At 38.0% G+C, this 22,154-nt stretch overlaps 1 protein-coding gene and 1 long non-coding RNA gene across 4 annotated transcripts; one reads left to right on the top strand and one right to left on the bottom strand.

Annotated features, from left to right (window-relative positions):
* Positions 1 to 5: 5 nt before the first annotated feature.
* Positions 6 to 20,602, top strand: LOC141385751 (uncharacterized). 3 transcript variants are annotated; one of them, XR_012406698.1, is made up of 6 exons: positions 6 to 199; positions 1,207 to 1,274; positions 3,174 to 3,296; positions 3,570 to 3,677; positions 10,493 to 10,569; positions 20,110 to 20,602. It is a non-coding gene; the product is annotated as an uncharacterized lncRNA (long non-coding RNA). The 3 variants fall into 3 exon arrangements; XR_012406697.1 differs by lacking the exon at positions 3,174 to 3,296; XR_012406699.1 differs by lacking the exons at positions 3,174 to 3,296; positions 10,493 to 10,569.
* Positions 12,475 to 22,104, bottom strand: pimr122 (Pim proto-oncogene, serine/threonine kinase, related 122). The gene is made up of 7 exons (XM_073951954.1): positions 21,702 to 22,104; positions 16,695 to 18,206; positions 15,122 to 15,264; positions 14,459 to 14,837; positions 13,714 to 13,890; positions 13,513 to 13,601; positions 12,475 to 12,989 (listed from the first exon to the last, which is right to left on the bottom strand). Exons 1-7 carry the CDS (start codon positions 21,841 to 21,843, stop codon positions 12,972 to 12,974), a joined length of 2,460 nt encoding a protein of 819 aa, XP_073808055.1. The 5' UTR covers positions 21,844 to 22,104; the 3' UTR covers positions 12,475 to 12,971.
* Between the last annotated feature and the right edge of the window lie 50 nt (positions 22,105 to 22,154).

The following is a 22,154-nucleotide window of genomic DNA, read 5'->3' as shown; positions in this document are numbered from 1 at the left end:
TCTCCGAGTTGAAAAATACGCTAGTTAACGTTAGCCGTTGTTTATTTCCTTCACGGCTGTGTTTGAAGCGAAATAAAACGGATTTTTCAGGAAATCTTTGTTTGACTCGTTAATATTTCCTGTTTGATGAAGCATTACAGGTGTTTTGGTGAACCAGAGATTCGTTTTTTAATCAGAGTCGATTTAAATACGTTTACAGGTAAGATTTGTCTTAGTATTTATTTTGTACCTCAAATGTAAGTTATTAGCACTGTATAAGCGCTTGTTTAAACATGAAACACGATATATAATAGTGTATATCCATTAAAAGCAGCAGATCTGCCTTATCAAACTCCATTTACACTCCAAATACAGAAGTAATGTGATGCTGAGATTCATAAAATGGCGGCGTGTCTTACTGATTCCTGTTTGGCTTTATAAATTACCTGTCCATTAGAATTTGTTCTGTTATTTGACAACAAGGAGAAGAAATATATATGATTTATTTTAATTAATGTTCAAAATTGAATATAGGCACTCTTATTTTCGCATCTATTTGTTAAAGATTGATTATAATTGTATTTATTAACACTATTATAAGAATAACAATTAATGAAGTGTTTGAATTATGTAAACTTTATATCTGTATGGTTTGGGTCAGTGTCCTAGATTTGGTCAGTGTCCTGGAGCATCACTTTCTCATGTTGGATTTTGAGACATGGCACTTAAAAATGTTCTCAAAATACACTTAAAAAAGTATTGAAAATGTATGTAATGAGAGTTCATAAAAAGGTCATAAAAGACACTTATCTAGTAAGACAGGGGTAAAATGTTGGCTGAAAACGTAGAGGGGACAGAGCTCTCTCTGTGGCGGGTGGTTGTGGAACACCTTGCCCCTTGAGATTAGAATGGCTCCATCATTTTCTGTTTTTAAATCACTTCTTAAAACTTACCTTTTTAGCTTGGCTTTTTAAGATTAATTTAATAGTCCTTTTTACTGCTACATTTTCACAGACATTTCTCTTTTTTATTTCTATGTTTTATATTCTGTCTTTTTATTTTTACCTTGTCTTATGTACAGCACTTTGGTCAGTCTTCTTGTGCTTTTAAATGTGCTTTATAAATAAATGAACTTGAACTTGAGCAGGACCACTAGTGTCTACCTGCACTTGTCTGAATATCTGTAAATCATTATAATATTAAACACGGCTGTTCTTGGTTTAATAGGATGCAGAGGAGATATACACGGAGAATGTGATGCGACTGAGAGAAGAACAAACCTTCAAGTACCACAAGTATGTAGAGAGCAGATTATTGTATTGTTCAGAATTGTTTCTGAATATTCATTAAGGGATCATGATGTGATTAAAGACAGATTTATTTTAATATGTTCTTAGATGTTCACATTTAAAAAAAAATGGGTTTACAAACTTATTGTCCAGCATAAATGAGGATAGTGTGTCCCCTTCTGTATTGTAAAAACATTTACTAACACTTTTATTAAAGCAGTTAAAGAGTATGTTCACAACAGTTTTTAGGATGATAAATAAATCATATATTTAATTTCAGTGAGATATAAACATACAGGTAGTTCTTTCGTCTGTCGTGCCTTTAGTTTGTAAACCGTATTTTGGTGCATTTCTGTCTTTAACCCACTGCAAAGTGCCCATGCACGAGAATACCTATATATATATATATATATATATATATATATATATATATATATATATATATATATATATATATATATATATATATATAATGATGTACTGGGGAGTTTTAAATAGCGCATGATAAGAGAATACATATATTCAAATACACATGATTACAACTGTCTGAAAGTGCATGTGCAGCCGAAATTGTCTTAGATTGCATCACGTCTGCATCCAGACTCTGTTGGACCTCAGTAGAAGAGAGATTAACAGTAAGACTGCAAACACCCAAAGACTGGAATAATTATGCAGAAAACAAATTCACTTTAAAGATTAATTCACACAGAAAACAGTCATTGTAAATTGAAATATATATATTTGGCAATTCACCTGTTTTTATTGTATTTTTGACCTAATAAACGCAGCCTAATGGTGTGCAGAAAATACTTTTCCCCCAGAAACATTAAACAAAATATGAATGTTTCCAAACCATTATCTTACTTATTTGTCTGACAAATACAACAGACATAAGACTCTCATGGTGTTACAAGCCAAAAGTAGAGATGAGTTTTAAGACTAAAAATAGAAAGGGTTTTGGCCTGCCTAACATGAAGAGGCAAATTATTTCCAAAGATTTGGGGCAACCACTGCAAAAGCACAGTTCCTCTTGGTTTTTAAGCTTGTGCGTGCAGACAAAAGTAACCCATCAACACATTTAAGTGCCCCTGATGGAGCGTTCAATAGGGCAGGGGAGAGCGGGGCACAAAGTGACACTTTTTGGTTTTGGTCAAATAATGAAGAAAGTAATGAGGTAGGACAAATCCTGTTTATTTTACCAAATAAAACACAAGCCTCTCCCACAAATGAGCACTGAAATTATGATCGCTGGACCGCTGGTTTCTGTGCAGTATTGCCAAAAGTACTAGGAGTAGAAATGTTTCTATTTACCCTACCTGCTGGGCAAGTTGTAACAGATAGAGGGTTAGTTGTAACACATACAAAGGCAAATTTTACACAGTAGATTAAAATCCAGTTTACTTTAAATAGTAGCTATATTTCCTCAGTTCTTTGTTAAATTGTTTTCATTTATTGTACATAGTACAGCATTGTTAATTTATTCATTTATCCATTGTATAAACACATTGGATTTATTTGCATTAATATCCATTTATTTATTATTATACGATGCATTTATTTGCATTATTAGCAATAAGTTTTTGTCTATTTAAACATATAAATTCTATTAAAAAAACATTTTAATATAAAAAGCTCTCAACATTACACTCAAAATTAAAAAAATATTGGTGTCCAACAGTGTGTAGCTTAATTTTAACACCCTGTTACAACTAACCCCGCTGTGTCGCGTTTTCCTCAAAACATGAAAAGAAAAATCTTTCAAAATGGTTCCATCTTTTAGCCTAGTAGACGGTGATCAAAACAGTTTAAGATTTTACTTACTTTCACAGACATTTAAAAATAAAAAACATTGAGCATAATAATAAATACTTTTATTATAATAATAATAATACATTTTATTTATAGCGCTTTTTCAGACGCAGTGGCATAGTAGGTAGTGCTGTCGCCTCACAGCAAGTGGGTCGCTGGTTCAAACCTCGGCTCAGTTGGTGTTTCTTTGTGGAGTTTGCATGTTCTCCCTGCATTCGCGTGGGTTTCCTCCGGGTGCTCCGGTTTCCCCCACAGTCCGAAGACATGCGGTACAGGTGAAATGGGAAGGCTAAATTGTCCGTAGTGTGTGTGTGTGTGTGTGTAAGTTCTAGTTTTGCCAATAAATCAGCAAAAGTATCTATATTTATATAATCAATATAAAACTGTCAATCTGAGTTGTTTTAACCGTCTGTTTATTTCTGATGCTGGGATTCTTCTGATGTTTGACACAAATGAGCTGTTTAAAGTTTCTCTCTTTGCTCTGTTTTTTAGCAGAATCGAGCATATGGAGAACATTAGAAACTGGACACATTTACCACATCCACAGTAGACATCTTCAGTGATTTTCATCGCTTGTATTTATTTTCAGAGGAAATGCAGGTAAAAAAAAACAACAACAAATATTATTTATCTTACAGTGTGTTCTTGATCAACATTTCACTCCTGATAACACTGACTGTGGCTAATGAAATGAGTACACACATCAAATCAAAAATCCGATTTCTTTGTATTTCCATTGATACTGTATGACTGAACTTTAAAACGGATGTACATTGAGCAGACGCTTTTATCCAAAGCATGAAGATAACAGAAGCACTTCAGATCACCAGAAAACAACAAGATGTAGATGCAGTGACAAGTCTTATATTAGCAGTGTGTCTATTTTCATCATTGTTTTGAAATAAACAAAGATGCAGGACAAACATAGGTAAAGAATGAAATGTGGAGTGCTGTTGTTGGAGGATTAAGTGCTGGAGAAACAGATCAGGGCTCAATGGTTAGCACCGTCACCTCACAGGAAGAAGGTCGTGAGTTTGATTCCTGGCTGGACCAGTTGGCATTTTTGTGTGGAGTTTGCTTGTTCTCTCAGTGTTAGCGTGGCTTTCCTCCAGGTGCTCCAGTTTCCAGTCACATGCAGTATAAGTGAATTGAATAAACTAAATTGGCTGTAGTGAATGAGTGAGTGTTAATGAGAGTGTATGGGTGTTTTCCAGCCTGGTGCTGGGTTGCGGCTGGAAGGGAAGCATTTTTTACAGTGCATTAGTTCTCATGCTAAAAACTCCATCAGATGTATGCTTGTACATCAAACACATTCAGCTCAGTAATGATGAATTCAGCTAATCTTTGTTAAATCTACAAACATTTTCATTTCTTGTGTCTGAATGGTCTCATTTGAAATCAGCAGTAATCTGCCTTTAAGAAATAGAAATACGTTTTTTGACAACCCAGATAGCATACGAATGTGGGCCACTTTAGGCAGTTTTGCGGCACTGGTGGTCTTCCTTCGGCCCAGACAAAATGAATGTGAGCCTGAAGTGGCCCACCTGTACAATAGCAAAAGGGGGCCAAAGATTCAAATTCATATATGGGCCATTTAAGGCAAAGATTTGGCACTTATGGCAAAATGTAATCTGAATGTGAGCCCAATGTGGCCCGTTTGGAAAATGGTAAATTTGACCCAAATGACGGAGGACAAAAGTGGGCCACAGATGGCAAGAATATGACATAGTCATTTAAGGGTGATCTGGGTCTAAACCTAAAGTGGCTCACATGTGTAAGTGCAAACGTGGCCCAATTATCTTAAAACATATGTGGGCCACTATTGGAAAATATTTAGCACAATGTGGCTAATGTGGCTGTGAGCCTAGTGTGGCCCAGAGAAGATATGGCAAATAGCCGCGTTTACACTATCGCGCCTAAAGCGAGCGAGCCAGAGCGAGCCAAGGCCAGTGGCGTTTCCACTGCCACTTCCGGGGCCGAATCGGGCCAAAGCGGGGCTTTCTTGGGGCCAGCGGCTGGCCTTTTTCGGCCCGCCGAATACCTTGGGCCAAGGAGGGCCAGCTGGGGCTTCGGGGTGGAGTGAAAGAAGAGGCGGGCAGTTTTCTGATCGCACATGAGTACATGCGCCGAACAAATAAAGAAATAAGGGAAAGAAAACATCTAGCCTTATAGTCTGGGGTCTTTTTGCCTATGATCGCCCTTATGTTTTCCTTTTAAATGTAAGGCTGCTGCATAAAATAATAAAGTAGTTTTAATTTATTGTGACATTGCTGCGTCCTCCTTTATGTTTCAACAACGCATAATAATCTTTACACCATATTAAAGACACAGCAGACAATAAATGGTTTCGAGAGTTATTGTCAAGTTTAAAAGGTGTGTTTGTGCGCGTTTAAATGCCTGTATGTGTGTGTGAGACCGGGCAAGAGCGCTCCTTCACAGCTCTGTTGATGCTGCGAGCAGCTTTTTTCTTTATTTATTTTGAAGATAATACACAATATAAATACAACAGAAAGACATAAAACTTAATAAATTACGTGCCCACTTTCATAGACTTTAAACAATATAGTGTTATATCTTGATATAATAGCCTAAGCCAGGGGTCTCAAACTCAATTTACCTGGGGGCCGCAGGAGGCAAAGTCTGGGTGAGGCTGGGCCGCATAAGGGATTTCACAAAAAAAAAAGTCCTCAAATGTCATTATTAGCAGTTTTAATTATTTCTTCTGAACATGAAGTGTCCTGAACATTAATAGAACATTGAGTGAAGATTATGAACAGTTCTTCTGAACATGGCATCTTTTGCCTACTCCTTGCTGCCAGAGACTTGACAGCGCTTCTTCTCACAAATCTGAACCACATTTGGCTTTAGAGCGGAAGCAGTTGAGACCCTCAGTATGGCTTGGGGGAACTCACTCAAAACTTCCATTCCCTCACCTAAAAAAAAGGCGTATATATGTATAAATAAAACACCCCCACCCCACTCCAGTCACATCAGTCTGTACCAGTCTGTATCTACCTATAGCTAAGCTATAGCTGCTGTAGCTAAGTGGCAGGCAGGGGCGGGAACAGCTTACCTTGGTTCTGGCCGGCGCGAGTTCCCTCCTAACACTTCCCGCCCATCACATGCGTCTAACAAAGGGGCGGGGTGCGTGGTGACGTCACCGGCATCCCCGCCCCTTTGTTTACATGGCGGGCGGGGAATGCCAGTGACCGCTGTGTACGGATAGAATCAGCGGAGCGGGGAGCGCTCTCTCTCCCCGCTCCGCTGATTCGGTCAGTGTACAGCGGTTGGCGCGGGCCACAAAATATTGCACTGAGGGCCGCAAATGGCCCGCGGGCCACGAGTTTGAGACCCCTGGCCTAAGCTATATTGAAATATAATTTAAAGAATTACAAATATCAGATATATATAAAATCACATTAAATAAATAAACCAATATAAAATAAACATAAGCTAGCTAGAACAATGTAGGTAGCCTATATACAATAAATAAATCAAACCGTTTTAAAGCCACATATAGCCTAACTTTTATTTTACAAAGACCTATCTGAAAAAAAAAGATTTTAGATATTTTCTAAAAATAATAAACACCGGAGAAGATTTGAAATATTATTTAAAAAGTATTTGGATACGATGAAATTAATCAAAAAGTGTTTGTGTTTTTATATGATGAGGTTAAATTTATAAATGAAACTTTAAATGTAGAGCTTTAGTGAATAGCTGCTGAGCGCAACAAATATGGCTATATTTTTATAGGCTACTCGCTCTTGTGCTGAAACACTTAACACGACGTCTATCAAAACGAGGATGTTATAAAATACATGCCATATCGAGTTATAAAGGAGAATTTCTGTGGCTTTAGATTATGGACGGGTGCGCTCACTGTAATGGGTCCCTGCGTTAGTGGCGAGAGCACTCAATGCACACGGCCAACAGTCAGTCGGCGAGTAAACAAATGTAATGAATGTAAATAAACAGGTCTGTGCGTATAGACATATAATGTACTGCTGTACAGTAACGTGTCATTTGTTTGTTTCGGTTGTCTTCATTTTAATGGTTTCGTTTCATGATGATTCTATGGTGTGCTTTATCTGCTTGATTCCCGCTGAAGTGGGCGGGTTGTGTGACGTTTGATTCGGGGACGTTCGGTGGGCGGTGTTTGCGTGACGCGCTGTGAGCTACTAGCTCGACAGTGGAAACGCGACATGATTTTGGCCGCATTTCTCAACCTCTCGGGCTATTGGCCCGGCCCGATTAAAGCCCTGGCTCGCACTGGCCCGATAGTGGAAATGCGGCAAATGTGGCCCAGTTATCTTAAAACATATGTGGATCCCATAGACTAAAGTCACCATCATGGAGAATAGTGTTTAGCTGCGTCCCATATCGCATACTTATGCACTATTCTACGGCATTTTGTAGTATGAGTAAATAGTGTAAGTAGTGCGTTCACACTGAAAACTCTAAAAATAATAAGTGCACTTTAATTACCCGGATGATGCACTCATTCAGCTGGTAAAATGAAGTGTGGAATGATGGACACTTCACGCACTCAACGACCGCAGTTTTGCTCACGTAGCGAAAAGGGCAGAGTTAGCGGGCGCACATGTTGGATAACTTTATTTATTTTGGATGGTGAAAATAAAGTTCTTCTACAAGAGGGATTATATCGCCTCCCGATGGTGAATGTGGTTATGCTCATGGCAGGTATTATTTGATAGTTTGGTCATTTAATTCACTGATTTGGCCACCGTCAAACGTCATCAGGGAAACGGTTTGAATTTCTGCTTAGTAAAAAACATTAGTGCTCAATTTGGGACGACACTACAGTCATATACAGATGTCACTACTTTAATATGTTCTCTTTGCCGCCGTTCATACCGCAGTGGTGGCGGTAGTTGGTGCGCCAGCAGCTTTTGACCGCTGGGTGGCGCTTTAACCTCAGATTTTCAGCTTTGCCTTTTCACAATACTAGATAGACAGTTCTGTATGTGTACCTTATGTGATGTGATGTGTTCAATTAAAATATAATGTTGTTTTAGTTTTCTTAGTAATAAACATGCTCTTACACTAGACTGTATGTTTTAGAAAAGATACATGGTGAGAAGTATAGCCCTAGGCTGCAAAAAGCAAATATAAGAATTAAGTTCTTTAGCTTTTATAGTGCCCTATTTAGTAAAGTTTTATTTTAAACTAATTTTGAGAGGAGCATGAGCTCATGATTGACCCAGCTGGTCCACATTAGCTAATCATGATCCTCCAATCAAAGGATCCCAAGTCACTATATATATCCTCATTTCCTCTCCACAACTATCTTTGTCTGGAAGAACCCCCCCCCCCCCCTCCCCTCCTCCCACCTTTATCCAGAAAGGGCGGCACAGTGGCTCAGTGACTAGCACTGTTGCCTCACAGCAAGAATACCAATAGCGTTGGGTCCTCACTGGGCCATCTGATATGTCTGTGCAGAGTTTGCATGTTCTCCCCTTGTCCGCGTGGGTTTTCCCCGGTTTCCTTCCACCATTCAAATGTGCTCTATTTTATAGATAAAATAAGCCTAAATCTTTTTTCTAATGTTTTACTCTCAGGAAGTTCGCCTTGGCCTCAGCAGCAGGGGAGTTTGAGATCGACCTGAGCTCAATCTCCCCTCGCCCTGCGAAAAGGGGGAGCCCTGGGCTCAAGGATCCCTTGAGCTCAGGGCTCTCTCCCGGAACAGCATTCCAAACAAGCTATGTATAAATCGTGAGCTAAGTGTGAACTCTTGAAATTGCGAATTTCGGGGCGATTTTTATTATCTCAAATCTTAAACGTGCGCATATGAAAACCACGGCACAGCACATACTACAAATAATATTAAGATTATCGCGCTGTTGAGTGTGTTAGTGCAAAAGTACATAGTGCATGAGTGCATAGTGTGCCATTTGAGACGCAGCTATAGCTTTAGTTGGGCTCGTAGCCCTGAACCTCTCAATGTAAATTTTCTTTTGGGCTGCTGTAACTTTTAAGAACTTTGCTTGAAAAGTTTATTTATTAAACAAACAAGCCAAGTAAAAAAAACTATAAAAATAAGTGAGGCACAACCTGTGATGAAATAATATAATTCACTGATGTTAACCAATGTGTAATCCATTATTAGAGGTACGTAATAACATGCTTGCACATGCCACAGGTTTAGGAAAGTTTACAAGCTAAAAAAATTCTATGGTTCAACTTCTGCTCACAGAGACATCAATAATCAGCGTATGAACCTCAACAACGGTGACAATTAACAAAATGAACAAAACTCACAAACATAACAAAAAGGTTACTAAAAGTGACAAAATCAACAGCGTCAACATAAACAGCAGAATCAACAGCAAATAATGAAAACTGGAGCATCAATAAGCTGTATAATGTATTCATACTGCTATGCATGCTGGGATTTTTGTTCTTTGTCACACCCAGCAAGTGTAATGTGTTGGCCAGATCTGGGCCAGAATAGAAGCAAACTGTGGCCCAGAATAGAGTTCTGGTTCATTTGGTCGAATTCTGGCTGATATGTGATATTGATATGGCTTAATTGTGGCCCAGGTCTGGCATACAGAAGCGGACCGCCCAAGTGCCATCATTCCATCCGGATGTAACCCACATAGCAAAATATCTCTGGCTCAGATCTGGCCCACACAACTAGCTTTCACTTGGCCCACATGCCGCAGTGAATTACGATACATGACTGGACCAAATCTGGCTTCCAGACAAGGGCCAAACATAGACCATGTCTGGGCCAAGTCTCAGCCAAGTTAATATCCCATAACTGAGTCTATGGCCAGATATGTTGGTGTGTCACTGCAATGAATTTGATAAACCCTTGTATCACTGCGCTTTAGATGTGCTATGGGGTGTGCTTTTTCTCTTAGCCATCTGATTGGTAGATTTTCTTACTTTATTTGAAAATAATAAAAATGTATTTTAAATGTGGGTCAAGATAGGCCAAACTTCCATGGCCCACATCTGGGCCAAATCTTTACATCTGGCCCAAGTTTTCTGTGCCGCCTTAAAACCAGGGCCATGTTTGGCCCTCATGCTGTATGCCAGTGCCGGATGAATGTCTGCTGCGCCAGATTAATGCCAAATCTGGGCCACAATTCTTTGCTAAACCTGGGAAGTGTCTGGTGTGGGCTGGATTTGAGTACTCCCATTTGTAATGCTTTACCTGATGAAGACCATGTCGGTCAAAACGTTGTGACATTGACATTAAAGATTTTTGAGAGCTAAAGTGGCAGAGTGCCGATTTTCTTTGGATCTTGGGCTGGATTTGAGCCACATTAATTTTGCTAGCTGGGAAATGTGACTTTATTTCAAACTCTAGTACAAAATTCATAATTGTCATCATTTGTGAGGCTTGTCGCCTCAGACTAATGTCAGTTTTTGTCCGTGTTCAGCTCAGCACCACCTTTAAGATGGGCAGTTTCCAGTGGCACCACGTGGAGGAACGGACCTCGCCACCTATATATACAGGGTTTGGATTATCACTCACCATAAACTACAACAAAAAATAGTAAATAAATAAATAGTACAAAAATAGTAAAAAATACTTCTGAAGATGAACATGAGGATGAGTAATGAATTACATAACTTACTGTTTTTAATGTTTTATTTATTATAACTTTTTTTTGTTTCAAGAAGAATTTCTGATTTGTCAATAACATGGCCAGTTATAGATTTATATTTCGATACAGGCAGTTTTTATAGTTTTATTAATTATTGATGTTTTTAATTTAATTTTATATTTTTTTACTTTTTAATTGTTTTATTTATAGTGATGTTTTTTTTTTTTTTACTTTTTTATTGTTTTATTTATAATGATGTTTTTTTTTTTTACTATTTTTGACTTTTTTTACTGTTTTATTTATTAATTTTAAAGGTTGTATATGAAGACAATATTAAAGCAAATACTAAAGGTAGTAACTTTATTCATCTACAAAACACGAATGAAGATATTTGAATGAAGAGATTTCCTTAATCCTTCATAGACAGCAAGATTTCTGACTATGAGAATACTTTAATTTGCACATAAAACAAAAATAACTTGATTCAACAGTTTTTTCCCTCAGTGTCAGTATAGGGCACGCGTTCCCATGTCGCGCCTCTGACATACAACTCTGGATGCGCTTGTGCATTTTTTTAAAGAGAGGAAGTCGTGCGCAGGCATCCGGTGGGGTGTATGTCACTGCACAGTGCTTGTGAACGCGTGTCCTATAATCACACTGAGGAGAAGAAACTGTGAATGAAAATGTTTGTTTTATGTGAAGGCACATAATCTGTTTTGAGGATGTTTTTGTGGACTTCTGGATGAAGGAGAATATCTAAGATAAAAATAAAAATAGTAAAAATACTTCTGAAGATGAACATGAGGATGAGTAATGAATAACATAACTTACTTTTTTTGTTTTATTTATTATTAATTTTTCGTTTCTAGAATTTCTGATTGGTCAATAGCATGGCCAGTTATAGATTTATATTTTAATACAGGCAGTTTTTATTGTTTTATTTACAATGATGTTTTTAAATTTATTTTTAAAATTGTTTTATTTATTAAAGATTTAAAGCAAATACTAAAGGTAGGAACTTTATTCATCTTCAGAACACGAATGAAGATATCTGAATGAAGAGATCTCCTTAATCCTTCATAGACAGCAAGATTCCTGACTATGAGAATACTTTTATTTGCACATAAAACAAAATAACTTGATTCAACAGTTTCTTCCCTCAGTGTCAGTATAGGGCACGCGTTCACATTTCGTGCCTCTGACATACAACTCTGGATGCGCTTGTGCATTTTTTTAAAGAGAGGAAGTCGTGCGCAGGCATCCGGAGAGGTGTATGTCACTGCACAGTGCTTGTGAACGCGTGTCCTATAATCACACTGAGGAGAAGAAACTGTGAATGAAAATGTTTGTTTTATGTGAAGGCATATTGTCTGTTTTGAGGATGTTTTGTGGACTTTGAGTCTGGATGAGGGAGCTCTAAGATAAAAATAAAAATAGTAAAAATACTTCTGAAGATGAACATGAGGATGAGTAATGAATAGCATAACTTACTTTTTATGTTTTATTTATTAAAATTTTTTTTTTGTTTCTAGAAGAATTTCTGATTGGTCGATAAAATGGCCAACATTATATAACACTATACTTCAATACAGGCCGTTTTTATCGTTTTATTTATTAATGATGTTTTTTATTTTAATATTTTTTTACTTTTTTATTGTTTAATTTATAATGATGTTTTTTTTATTTATTTATTTTGACTTTTTTATTGTTTTATTTATTAATGTTTTTAAATTTTTATTATTTTGACTTTTTTATTGTTTTATTTATTAATGTTTTTTAATTTTTATTATTTTTACTTTTTTATTGTTTTATTTAATAATTTTTTACAGTTTTGTGGCCGAATTGGCTGGTGAGTGATAATGTTCATTGGAAACCCTGTATATATATCAGTTGATCCCAGTAGTCATTGGTCGGGAGTCTCTCTCTTCTGGCTCAAATTACATATTTTAGAAAAAGACACCCAAAATATATGGACCTGGACTGGGAACGACTGAGATATATATTTTTATTTATTTTTTTTATTATACATTTTATTTTAGCACATGGAAGTGTAAGAGTTAAAGCAAAAGCTGAATTTAAAGTGCGGGAAGGAGTATGTACACTATATGAAGGTCTACTCTAGACTGTTAAGTGCTTTTTTTTTCTTTATATGAAATTTCATTAGAGCCAGTGTACATGTTGAAAAATAGGTGAGATGTAACAATGCAGAACCAAATTATGTTCAGCTTTTTCTCTCTGTAATGGATGAAGTTATGTTTAGCTAAAGGACTGTGTTGGTGTGGTTGGACTGGCTAAATGCCATTTCTCCTCATTACTGCTCGTTCTCCTCCTGAAACAAAAGCAGTGATCAGGTTTACAGCTTTAATGCATTAAACAAACGACATATCATTAAAAGAAAAGGAATAAATGTCAAGTAAAAAAGGAAACTTAAGAACACAAGACTGTCATCTGACACTAGCTGGGTTTCCATCAGCCTGTGTTAATGCTTCTTCTTAAGTATCACATGAGAAACGAGTTTCAGTAAAAATCCCTTAATTCACAAAACGTTTTAATGCTCACTTGAGGTCATTTTGGACTCGTGTGTAAAAGGGTTCATGATGGAAATACATTTGTCAAATTAACCTTGATGTAGCGAACATTTCTCAATTACACTTGTTTACTGTTGGTTATGAGGTTACCAATACTACAGATCAGCTGCTCGACCAACTTGATGGAAATCATTAGCACATAATCCGCATTTATAAATACTAAATATATATATTTAGTGCACTTTGAGAAGATGTGCTTCACATTAGGATGGAAACTCAGCTCATGACTGTTTAATTTCACTGACATCAAAATCTATTCATTACCTCAAACCAGGCATGGACACGGAGTGTATGCAGCTTTAGCCGATTGCTGTAGGTAATCTGCAGACAACCGGTGATGAAATCGCTGCATTCTGTGTAGAAAAAGAGGAAGAGATGCATGTAATTATTACCTTAAATTGTAAACCTTTCATTGACATTCAAAATGTCCATCACCACTCTCTTTAGCTGAAGTGCAGATCTCACCTTTTGACCATCCATATTTCTGAAAATAACCGCTTTTCAACTTGAGGAGTTGACGGTTTTCTGGATACTTTCGGAACATTAGGAAATACTGGAGAATCCCGAGTGACCACACTGTCGCTGGCTCGCCGTAGTATATGCCAGTCTTTCTAAACTCTGGAGGGCAGTACTTTAATGTGCCTAAAAAAAGAATGTGTTTCCATTAGCACAACATCTAAATTTCCATGTAAACAACAGATCAGGCGTACCCAAACCCGGTCCTGGAGGATCTGTGTCCTGCAGAGTTTAACTCCCCCCAATCAGACACACCTGAACAAGCTAATCAAGCTCTTACTAAGAATTCTAAGTGAAGTTTATTTATAAACTAATTTCGACAGGATCATGTGCTTATTCCTTGCAGCCGGCCTTACATTATTCAATTCATGATTCACCAATCAGACGATTCCTAAGCCACTATAGATACTCTAGTTCCATATAACAGCCATCTTCGATTTGAAGAATCCCCCCATCCACCCCTACTCCTCTTTTGAGCTTATGAGCATGCCAAACAAGCTTTATAATCAATCACTCTTTTTGTGAACTCTTGAAACATTTTCTGTCAGGTGTGTTGAAAGTAGTTGGAGCTAAACTCTGTAGGCCACCGGCCCTCTAGGACTGAGCCTTGGCACCTCTGGTATAGATAAACAACAACAGATGTGACCCTTGAGCCATCACAAGAGCTCCTTAGAGCTTTGAGGGATTTACTTACCCCAATAGTCAGAGTAGAAGCCTTCAGTTAGGAGTTCACCACACCCGAAGTCAATCAATTTGACTTCAAAGGTCAGTGGGCTAAACAGCAAGTTGTCAGGCTTGATATCGCGGTGAAACACATTGCGTTTGCAGCACGCGTGAGCTGCGGTTGTTGTCTGGAACATGATTTTCCGTAACAAGTCCTCTCCGATGTTTCCACTGTGGTTTTTTAAATATTCATCTAAGCTCATAAAGGTTATGGGCCGCTCTAGGATCATAATGTAGCGATCGGCCTCCACCTTCCATTCCAGAAGCTTAATAATTTCTTTAACCCTAATGCCTTTATTGGCAAGAAAGTGCAGAGCGATCTCCGCTGGAAGTGGCTGGTCAAATCCATCCTAGAAGAAAGACAGTTGTTAAGATCGTTTGATAAAGTTGTTTCCTGTTAAAACTGTTGCTGACGTCTATCATAAAAAGCAGTGGGCAGATCATAAAGAGCAAAACAAAGACAGACACATTTATAAAGGAGAATAACTGACACATAGCACATTTCTAAAATATCTGCAAACATATTATGGTATTTATGTACTTTAAAAGAGTCAAAAACGTACACACAGCACCTCTAAATTGACATGTTTGAAATAGACACAGTTATTCAGAGCAAAGAGCACAGACTACTTACAACACGGATGAATCGCTTGACCTCGAACGTGGCAATTTTCACTGCAACATGTTGGCCATCTTGTAAACGGGTTCCTTCGAAAACAGTTCCAAAGCCTCCTTTGCCCAGCTTAGCTCCAATTTTATAGCTCCTTGTTTTGATCTCTGTAAAAAGAAAAATAAGAGAAGTTAATAAAACTTGTGAATTAGTGACAGTGCTACCTTTGTGTAAAACTACCTGCTCCATCAGGGGTTACCACAGCAGAATTAACCCCATCATCTAAATCCTTCTTTTTCTGTCTTCCCTATATATTTGATTATGATTTATATAGATATTTCCATCTCAGTTATCAGCTATCCCTGGACAAAATGTGTATGCGCTTATTTCACGCGGCCGCCATTTTAAAGAACCAAAGTGAGGCTGCGGTGGGAAGAAACCAGGAAGTATAGGACCAGCACTGTAAACATTGCAGTAACATGCTGTGTATTATTATAAGAATTTAAAGTGCAGAAATGGTGTAAACATCACTTTAATATCAATCAGTAAGTTTAATTGAAACAATTGAAAGCAATTAAGCATCAAACAACATCACAATCTCTGTAAGAGTAATATGCTCAAGTGTCCTCCTGGGCTTCAGTTCATAGCACTAGTTTAAACACTGAGGGGACGCTTTCCTGCTTCAGCCTATGTCACCCAGTGAGTGATAAAACACTGCAGTCCTCTGTAGCACATCCTCGTGTTGTCTGTAATAGTGTTGTCCCGGTATTGAAGTTTTAAAACTGTCCATTTCCGCTAACATTAAAGCGCCGCTGAGCACGGATGACTCAACTGATCTTCACGGCTGCTCCAGTCTCTGTGTATCTGTGTTTGCACTCAGCTCAGCTCAACTTCACCCAGTGCAAACACAGATACACGAAGTCTGGAGCGCGAAGCAGCCGTGAAGATCAGTCGAGTCATCAAGCAGTTCGCTCGTCTGTGTTTGTACTCGATAAACAACGGAGGTTAAACTGATGACCTTCTCGGCCAATCACAAGCATTTCTGTTGAGCACTGGTGAACACAATGGCAAATCAGCGCTGTTTTAAGAAAGGCATCTACAGTGCCTTAAATGTTAACAGGAAATTGACGTTTTTTCTTTAAATTCAGTATCGTGACAAGTCTAATATGGTGAAAGAATCAGTTCATTAACTTGAGTTTGATAAAGGGCATCTAAAACGTGTGTTTGGGAAAGAAAACATTAGATAACTAGTGCCATTTTCCTTAACTTAGCTGAAAATGAGCTGTGATATCCCTTTTTATTTTCACCATTCATTCAGAACGGACCTTCGGGTCACTGGGAAGACGGTGAAATGATAAATTTGTGCCACTTTCTCTTCGCTGATAAGATATACAGCCAGCTACACAACGTTCCTATGTAACTCCCAACCATACTGTACTTCCGGGTTTCTTTCCACCGCAGTCTCGATTTCGCTTTTAAAAATGGCAGCCACGTGAAATCAGTCTATTACAGCCAGTTTAAAGCATAAAAGTGATGAAAACACTATTAAAATATGCATGTGTGTTGGGTGACTAGGGTGTCATGCTAGTAAACTTACCAATGATGTTTGTGTCTTTATCCTTCTGCTTCATTGGCTGAGGTGGATCAGCGTCCTTTGTCTTACAGGTTGCACCTTTAGCGACATCTTTACAGCCGGGCTTAGCAGGTACCACATTTGGAGATTTGAAATGAACGCCGGGCTTAGCAGGTACCACATTTGGAGATTTGAAATGAACGCCGGGCTTAGCAGGTACCACATTTGGAGATTTGATATTACTACAGCCGGGCTTAGCAGGTACAACATTTGGATATTTGAAATGAATGCCAGGCTTAGCAGGGACCACATTTGGAGATTTGATATTACTACAGCCGGGCTTAGCAGGGACCACATTTGGATATTTGAAATGAATGCCAGGCTTAGCAGGGACCACATTTGGAGATTTGGTAGTACTACAGCCGGGCTTAGCAGGGACCACATTTGGAGATTTGATATTACTACAGCCGGGCTTAGCAGGGACCACATTTGGATATTTGAAATGAATGCCAGGCTTAGCAGGGACCACATTTGGAGATTTGGTAGTACTACAGCCGGGTTTAGCAGGTACCACATTTGGATATTTGAAATGAATGCCAGGCTTAGCAGGTACCACATTTGGAGATTTGATATTACTACAGCCAGGCTTAGCAGGGACCACATTTGGAGGGGGGTCATCCCCACAGCCGGACTCAGCAGACAGAAAATCTGTGGAGGGGTCATCACCACAGCCCGACTCAGCTGACAGAAAATCTGTGGAGGGGTCATCACCACAGCCCGACTCAGCTGACAGAAAATCTGTGGAGGGGTCATCACCACAGCCCGACTCAGCTGACAGAAAATCTGTGGAGGGGTCATCACCACAGCCCGACTCAGCTGACAGAAAATCTGTGGAGGGGTCATCACCACAGCCCGACTCAGCAGAGAAGAAGCTGCTGTAGGAGCTGGCAGTGAGCTCACTACTACAGTTGAATCCGGCTGAGGAAAACTCTTGAGGGAAGTCATCACTACTGCTGGACTCAGCGTAGGAAATGTTTGGAGGAACATCATTACTGCTGGAGGAGCTGGCCGAGTCCTCACTGTGATCATCGACAGGCTCTACCAGTGATTGTTCTTCACCGTGAACACTGTCAGGCTCTATCAGTGATGGTTCTTCACCGTGAACACTGTCAGGCTCTATCAGTGATGGTTCTTCACCGTGAACACTGTCAGGCTCTACCAGTGATGGTTCTTCACCGTGAACACTGTCAGGCTCTACCAGTGATGGTTCTTCACCGTGAACACTGTCAGGCTCTACCAGTGATGGTTCTTCACCGTGAACACTGTCAGGCTCTATCAGTGATGGTTCTTCACCGTGAACACTGTCAGGCTCTATCAGTGATGGTTCTTCACCGTGAACACTGTCAGGCTCTACCAGTGATTGTTCCACACTCTGACCATCAACAGGTTCCTCCAGTGATGGTTCCTCAATCTGAACATCGATCTGTTCCTCCAGATGCAAAGATGATTCTTCACACCAGTCACCGATTTCTGGACCTAAAGGAAGGAATAATATGAAACAAAAGATTTTAGTTTTAGTTAAATAACATTTATCCAGTGTTTACAATTGATATAATCAAATGCTGTCAATTATGAAGTGACTTTTAGGGTCATTTCTTTCTACTTTTAGTTGTGGGTTAGTGTGTGTACATGCAGGGATGTTTTTGCTGTGACCAGCATCGTGATTTTAATCGAGTTGCTGAATGTATATATAATCAGGTCATCCAAATATTTGTTGTTAAAGGGCACCTATTTGACCCCTTTTACAAGATGTAAGATAAGCCTTTGGTGTCTCCAGAAGGTGTCTGTAAAAGTTCAGCTCAACATACCCATCAGATAATAGACCATTCGCTAGGTCCCGCCCTCCTTAGTAACTGTTGCTACGCCTGTCAAGCTTTCGTGCCTGGCATGTCTATTGTGATGTGTATGCGCCGGTGTCAGACATTCCCATGGATATAATTGGTCATTTTTGGCAAACAGGTGAGATATCCGAGAAAGCCAGACAAAACAGGACTGCATTATGCATTACAGGAGTATATTCACCACATAATAGGCAACCGATTAGAAAATAACTTAATCACAATTGAAGCTAGGTTAGCCTAGCCGCCTCATACACTGACCATTCAACAGCTTAGTTCATGCACAGCAGGAGAGGTGACATTTTAAAATAACCAAAATAACTCAATAATAACTGATTAAACCGTGATTTCTCTATTTTTAGCCAAAAAGCCTGATTATGTTGTGCATGAAATATAGCATTACTAACCGACGAGGAAACACACATGAACAGTGCTTCTCCATAATTCAGTCATAGAAAGAACAGCTAGAAAGGGGAAATTGATGGATTTGTGCTAATTATTAACATTATTGACCCATAACAATGTACAGTATCTATTACTGTCAGTATGTTTGCGCTTTTTATACAGTTTCTATTCTAATTTGCAGTTAAGCAGAAAAAAATTTACTTATTAAAACGCAAATCAGAGTATAAATAGCAGAAGTGAACAAACAGATATTCAGCAAATATTAATCCGACACCAAATATAAAAGCAGACACTAACCCGCTATAACATCATCACCAATGACTAATGTTAAATCTCTGAAAACATCAGTGAATTGTAGCTCTGACATTGGCATGAGGGTTATAAATGACTGAAAAGCAGCTGCGGGTGAAGTATATTGATCGCAAATGCTCAGATTGTGATCACATCTCGGTTTTGTTGTGTTGATATGTAATTTCAAATATTTTTAGCTTGAAACAGATGGAAATGATTGCTATTAGTATGACTACTATGGCGAGGGCATAAACGGAGCAGCGCTCATAATGTCCAGCAAAAAAAAAAGAAAAGAGACAGCTGGGAAACAGAACCTGCTTTGTATTTTAACTTCAGAAAAAAAAGAGATTTATTGGGTTTATATCACTCTTAATATGACAGTGGACACACTATACCTACACACAGTTGTGTCGTAACAGCTTACAAAAGATGATTTTCATTATAGGTGCTCTTTACGTTCATGGTTAGACACTGGATATTAGTCTTCTGGATATTGAGATCTTCCTTTCAGTCATTAAATTAGGCCTATTATGCCTAAATTAAAAATGTCACATGATGAATTTACTGTTCATAATCTAATTCACTTTGAAATCAATGATTTGTTTTGTATAAATACATGTCAGTATGAACTTATAGCTGTTACATTTTGTGTCATATAACAATGAATAAAATAACCCTAAGCTTGGCAAAAACAACTACATGTAAAAACTATAAAGGACATATTCCTAAAGGATTTAGTGGTGTTGAGATGCCACCAGTAGATGACAGTAAATTACAAGTAGAGACGAGGAATCTAACAGGGGTGTCGAATCAAATCTACATTTTGTTTTATTGTTTTATTTCAGGACACCTGTGGGGAAACAGGCCAGCAGGACATTGAAGAGCACATACCGAAAATTGTGACCATACACGCACATGCACTACGGACAATTTAGCCTACCCAGTTCACCTATACTTTGTCTTTGGACTTGTGGAGGAAACCGGAGCACCCGGAGGAAACCCACGCGAATGCAGGGAAAACATGCAAACTCCATACAGAAACACCAACTGAGTCGAGAACTTCTTGCTGTGAGGCGATTGTGCTACCCACTGTGCCACCATGACACCCAGTAATGTATATTATCGTATTTAAATGATCTTTTTGTTTTCTTTTTGGTGCCCATTGAATGTTTGACAAGCACAGCTTTTAAAATACTCTTGAAACCGTTTTTGAACAATTGTTTATATTAAAGCAGTACATTTTTTTTTTTTACATTTTTGCAATTTTTTGGACAACTAAAAATGCTTTAAGAAATGTTTTAAGATGCATTTGCTTAATAAAGAAGTTCTTTACTTGAATACTCTCCTGTTATCTGTTGCTTCTTCCACCTTTTGTAATGTATATAATTGTACGTTAACTGATAAGTGACTTGGTATTTTAAAGTTAAGAACTAAACATTTTTAATTAAAATGAGCTTAAGATTTTATAATTGGGTAAACAAAACTTTAATGGTAGAAATAACTTAAATTTGTAAACAAAAACTGCTTAAAACATTGGGTTACACCAACCAATAAATTTGAGCAAAACCATTTACTAGGATACTCATAAAGAGGCATGCAAAAGTGATGCACTATATTCTTAAGGAAATCTAGCATATTATTTTCCCTGTGCACATTGAGATTTTATTTATTAATTTTGCATGGCAGTAGACAACATTTTTCTGTTCATTTTATAACACAAATTAGGATGTTAAAAAATCTTCATTTGTGTTCAGAAGACGATAGAAGGTCTTAGGTGTTTGGAGTGACGTGAAGGTGAGTAATTAATAACAGCGTTTGCATTTTTGGGTGAACTAACCCTTCCATCTTGAAGCAGAGAAAATGATTTTGTCTTTACAGATTACCAATGCATAATTAAAAAACTTAATGCAAAGCAAAAATACTTTACTTAGTTTTTGTCTTGTTTTTAGTCCAAATATAAAACATTAAATCAAGAAGCATTTTAGTAAGTAAAAATATTTTCTTGTTTCAGAATTATATCAAAACAAGCGTTCGTTAAAACAAGCTAAATAATCTGCCAGAGGGCAAGTAAAATGTATTTCAAAGCATTATTTTGCTTGTTTTAAGGAAAAAATTACTTAATTTTGACTCATTATTTCTAAAAACCAGGAAATATTTTCGCTCGTCTAGAACAAAGATTCTTGATTTAAGAATTTTGAGATATCTGGGCTAGAAACAAGACAAAACTATTATTTTATATCATTGTTGGCACCATATTAGACACATTTGTGAGACGTTTGACACCCTGTGTAGAGCGGTTTTCATTAGGCCTGTGTTAATATTCACTTTGTTTTTTAGTAAATAATATTTACAGTAGGGTAAAACAGGTGTAGAGCCCTACACAGACTCTAGTGTACAAAATGAGGTACATGTTCTTTAAACACACAACATTATTTACCATCAGTGTTGGTCACAGGTGGTGGTACCGTGACCAGTCCTTCTTCTTGATGGTCCAGTGTTTCATCTTGACCTGAGACGGTGGTACTGATGTTTCTTTCTCTCAGGAAGAGAGCAATAGCTCCGAGTACGGTAAATAACATTAGGATTAGTTTCCGTACACTTAAATATGAGAAATGTTAAATACACCTACAATAAACACTGAAATTTACTGTAAGTAAGGCTAGTTTATCAGAGTAAGCCTCAATAAACCGTACGCTATCAATTGACAATGTAAGAAAAGCAAATTATTTAAAGCAAACTTTGTGCAACTCACTAGTTACTTGTCAAATAAGAGCAATGGCGGAATTTGGTTTGTAAAAGGCTATGTGTCTCCTACTCCGTCATAAATTCGAACGCGTTCCAACATTCTACAGTCAGCTGTTAGGTTATTGGTCAGTTTTGCGCGGTGGGC

The sequence above is a fragment of the Danio rerio genome, chromosome 5 (assembly GCF_049306965.1).
Source record: "Danio rerio strain Tuebingen ecotype United States chromosome 5, GRCz12tu, whole genome shotgun sequence".
Taxonomy (NCBI): Eukaryota; Metazoa; Chordata; class Actinopteri; order Cypriniformes; family Danionidae; genus Danio; species Danio rerio.
Note: the sequence above shows the minus strand (reverse complement) of the source record. Positions and strands in the feature narration are given on the sequence as shown.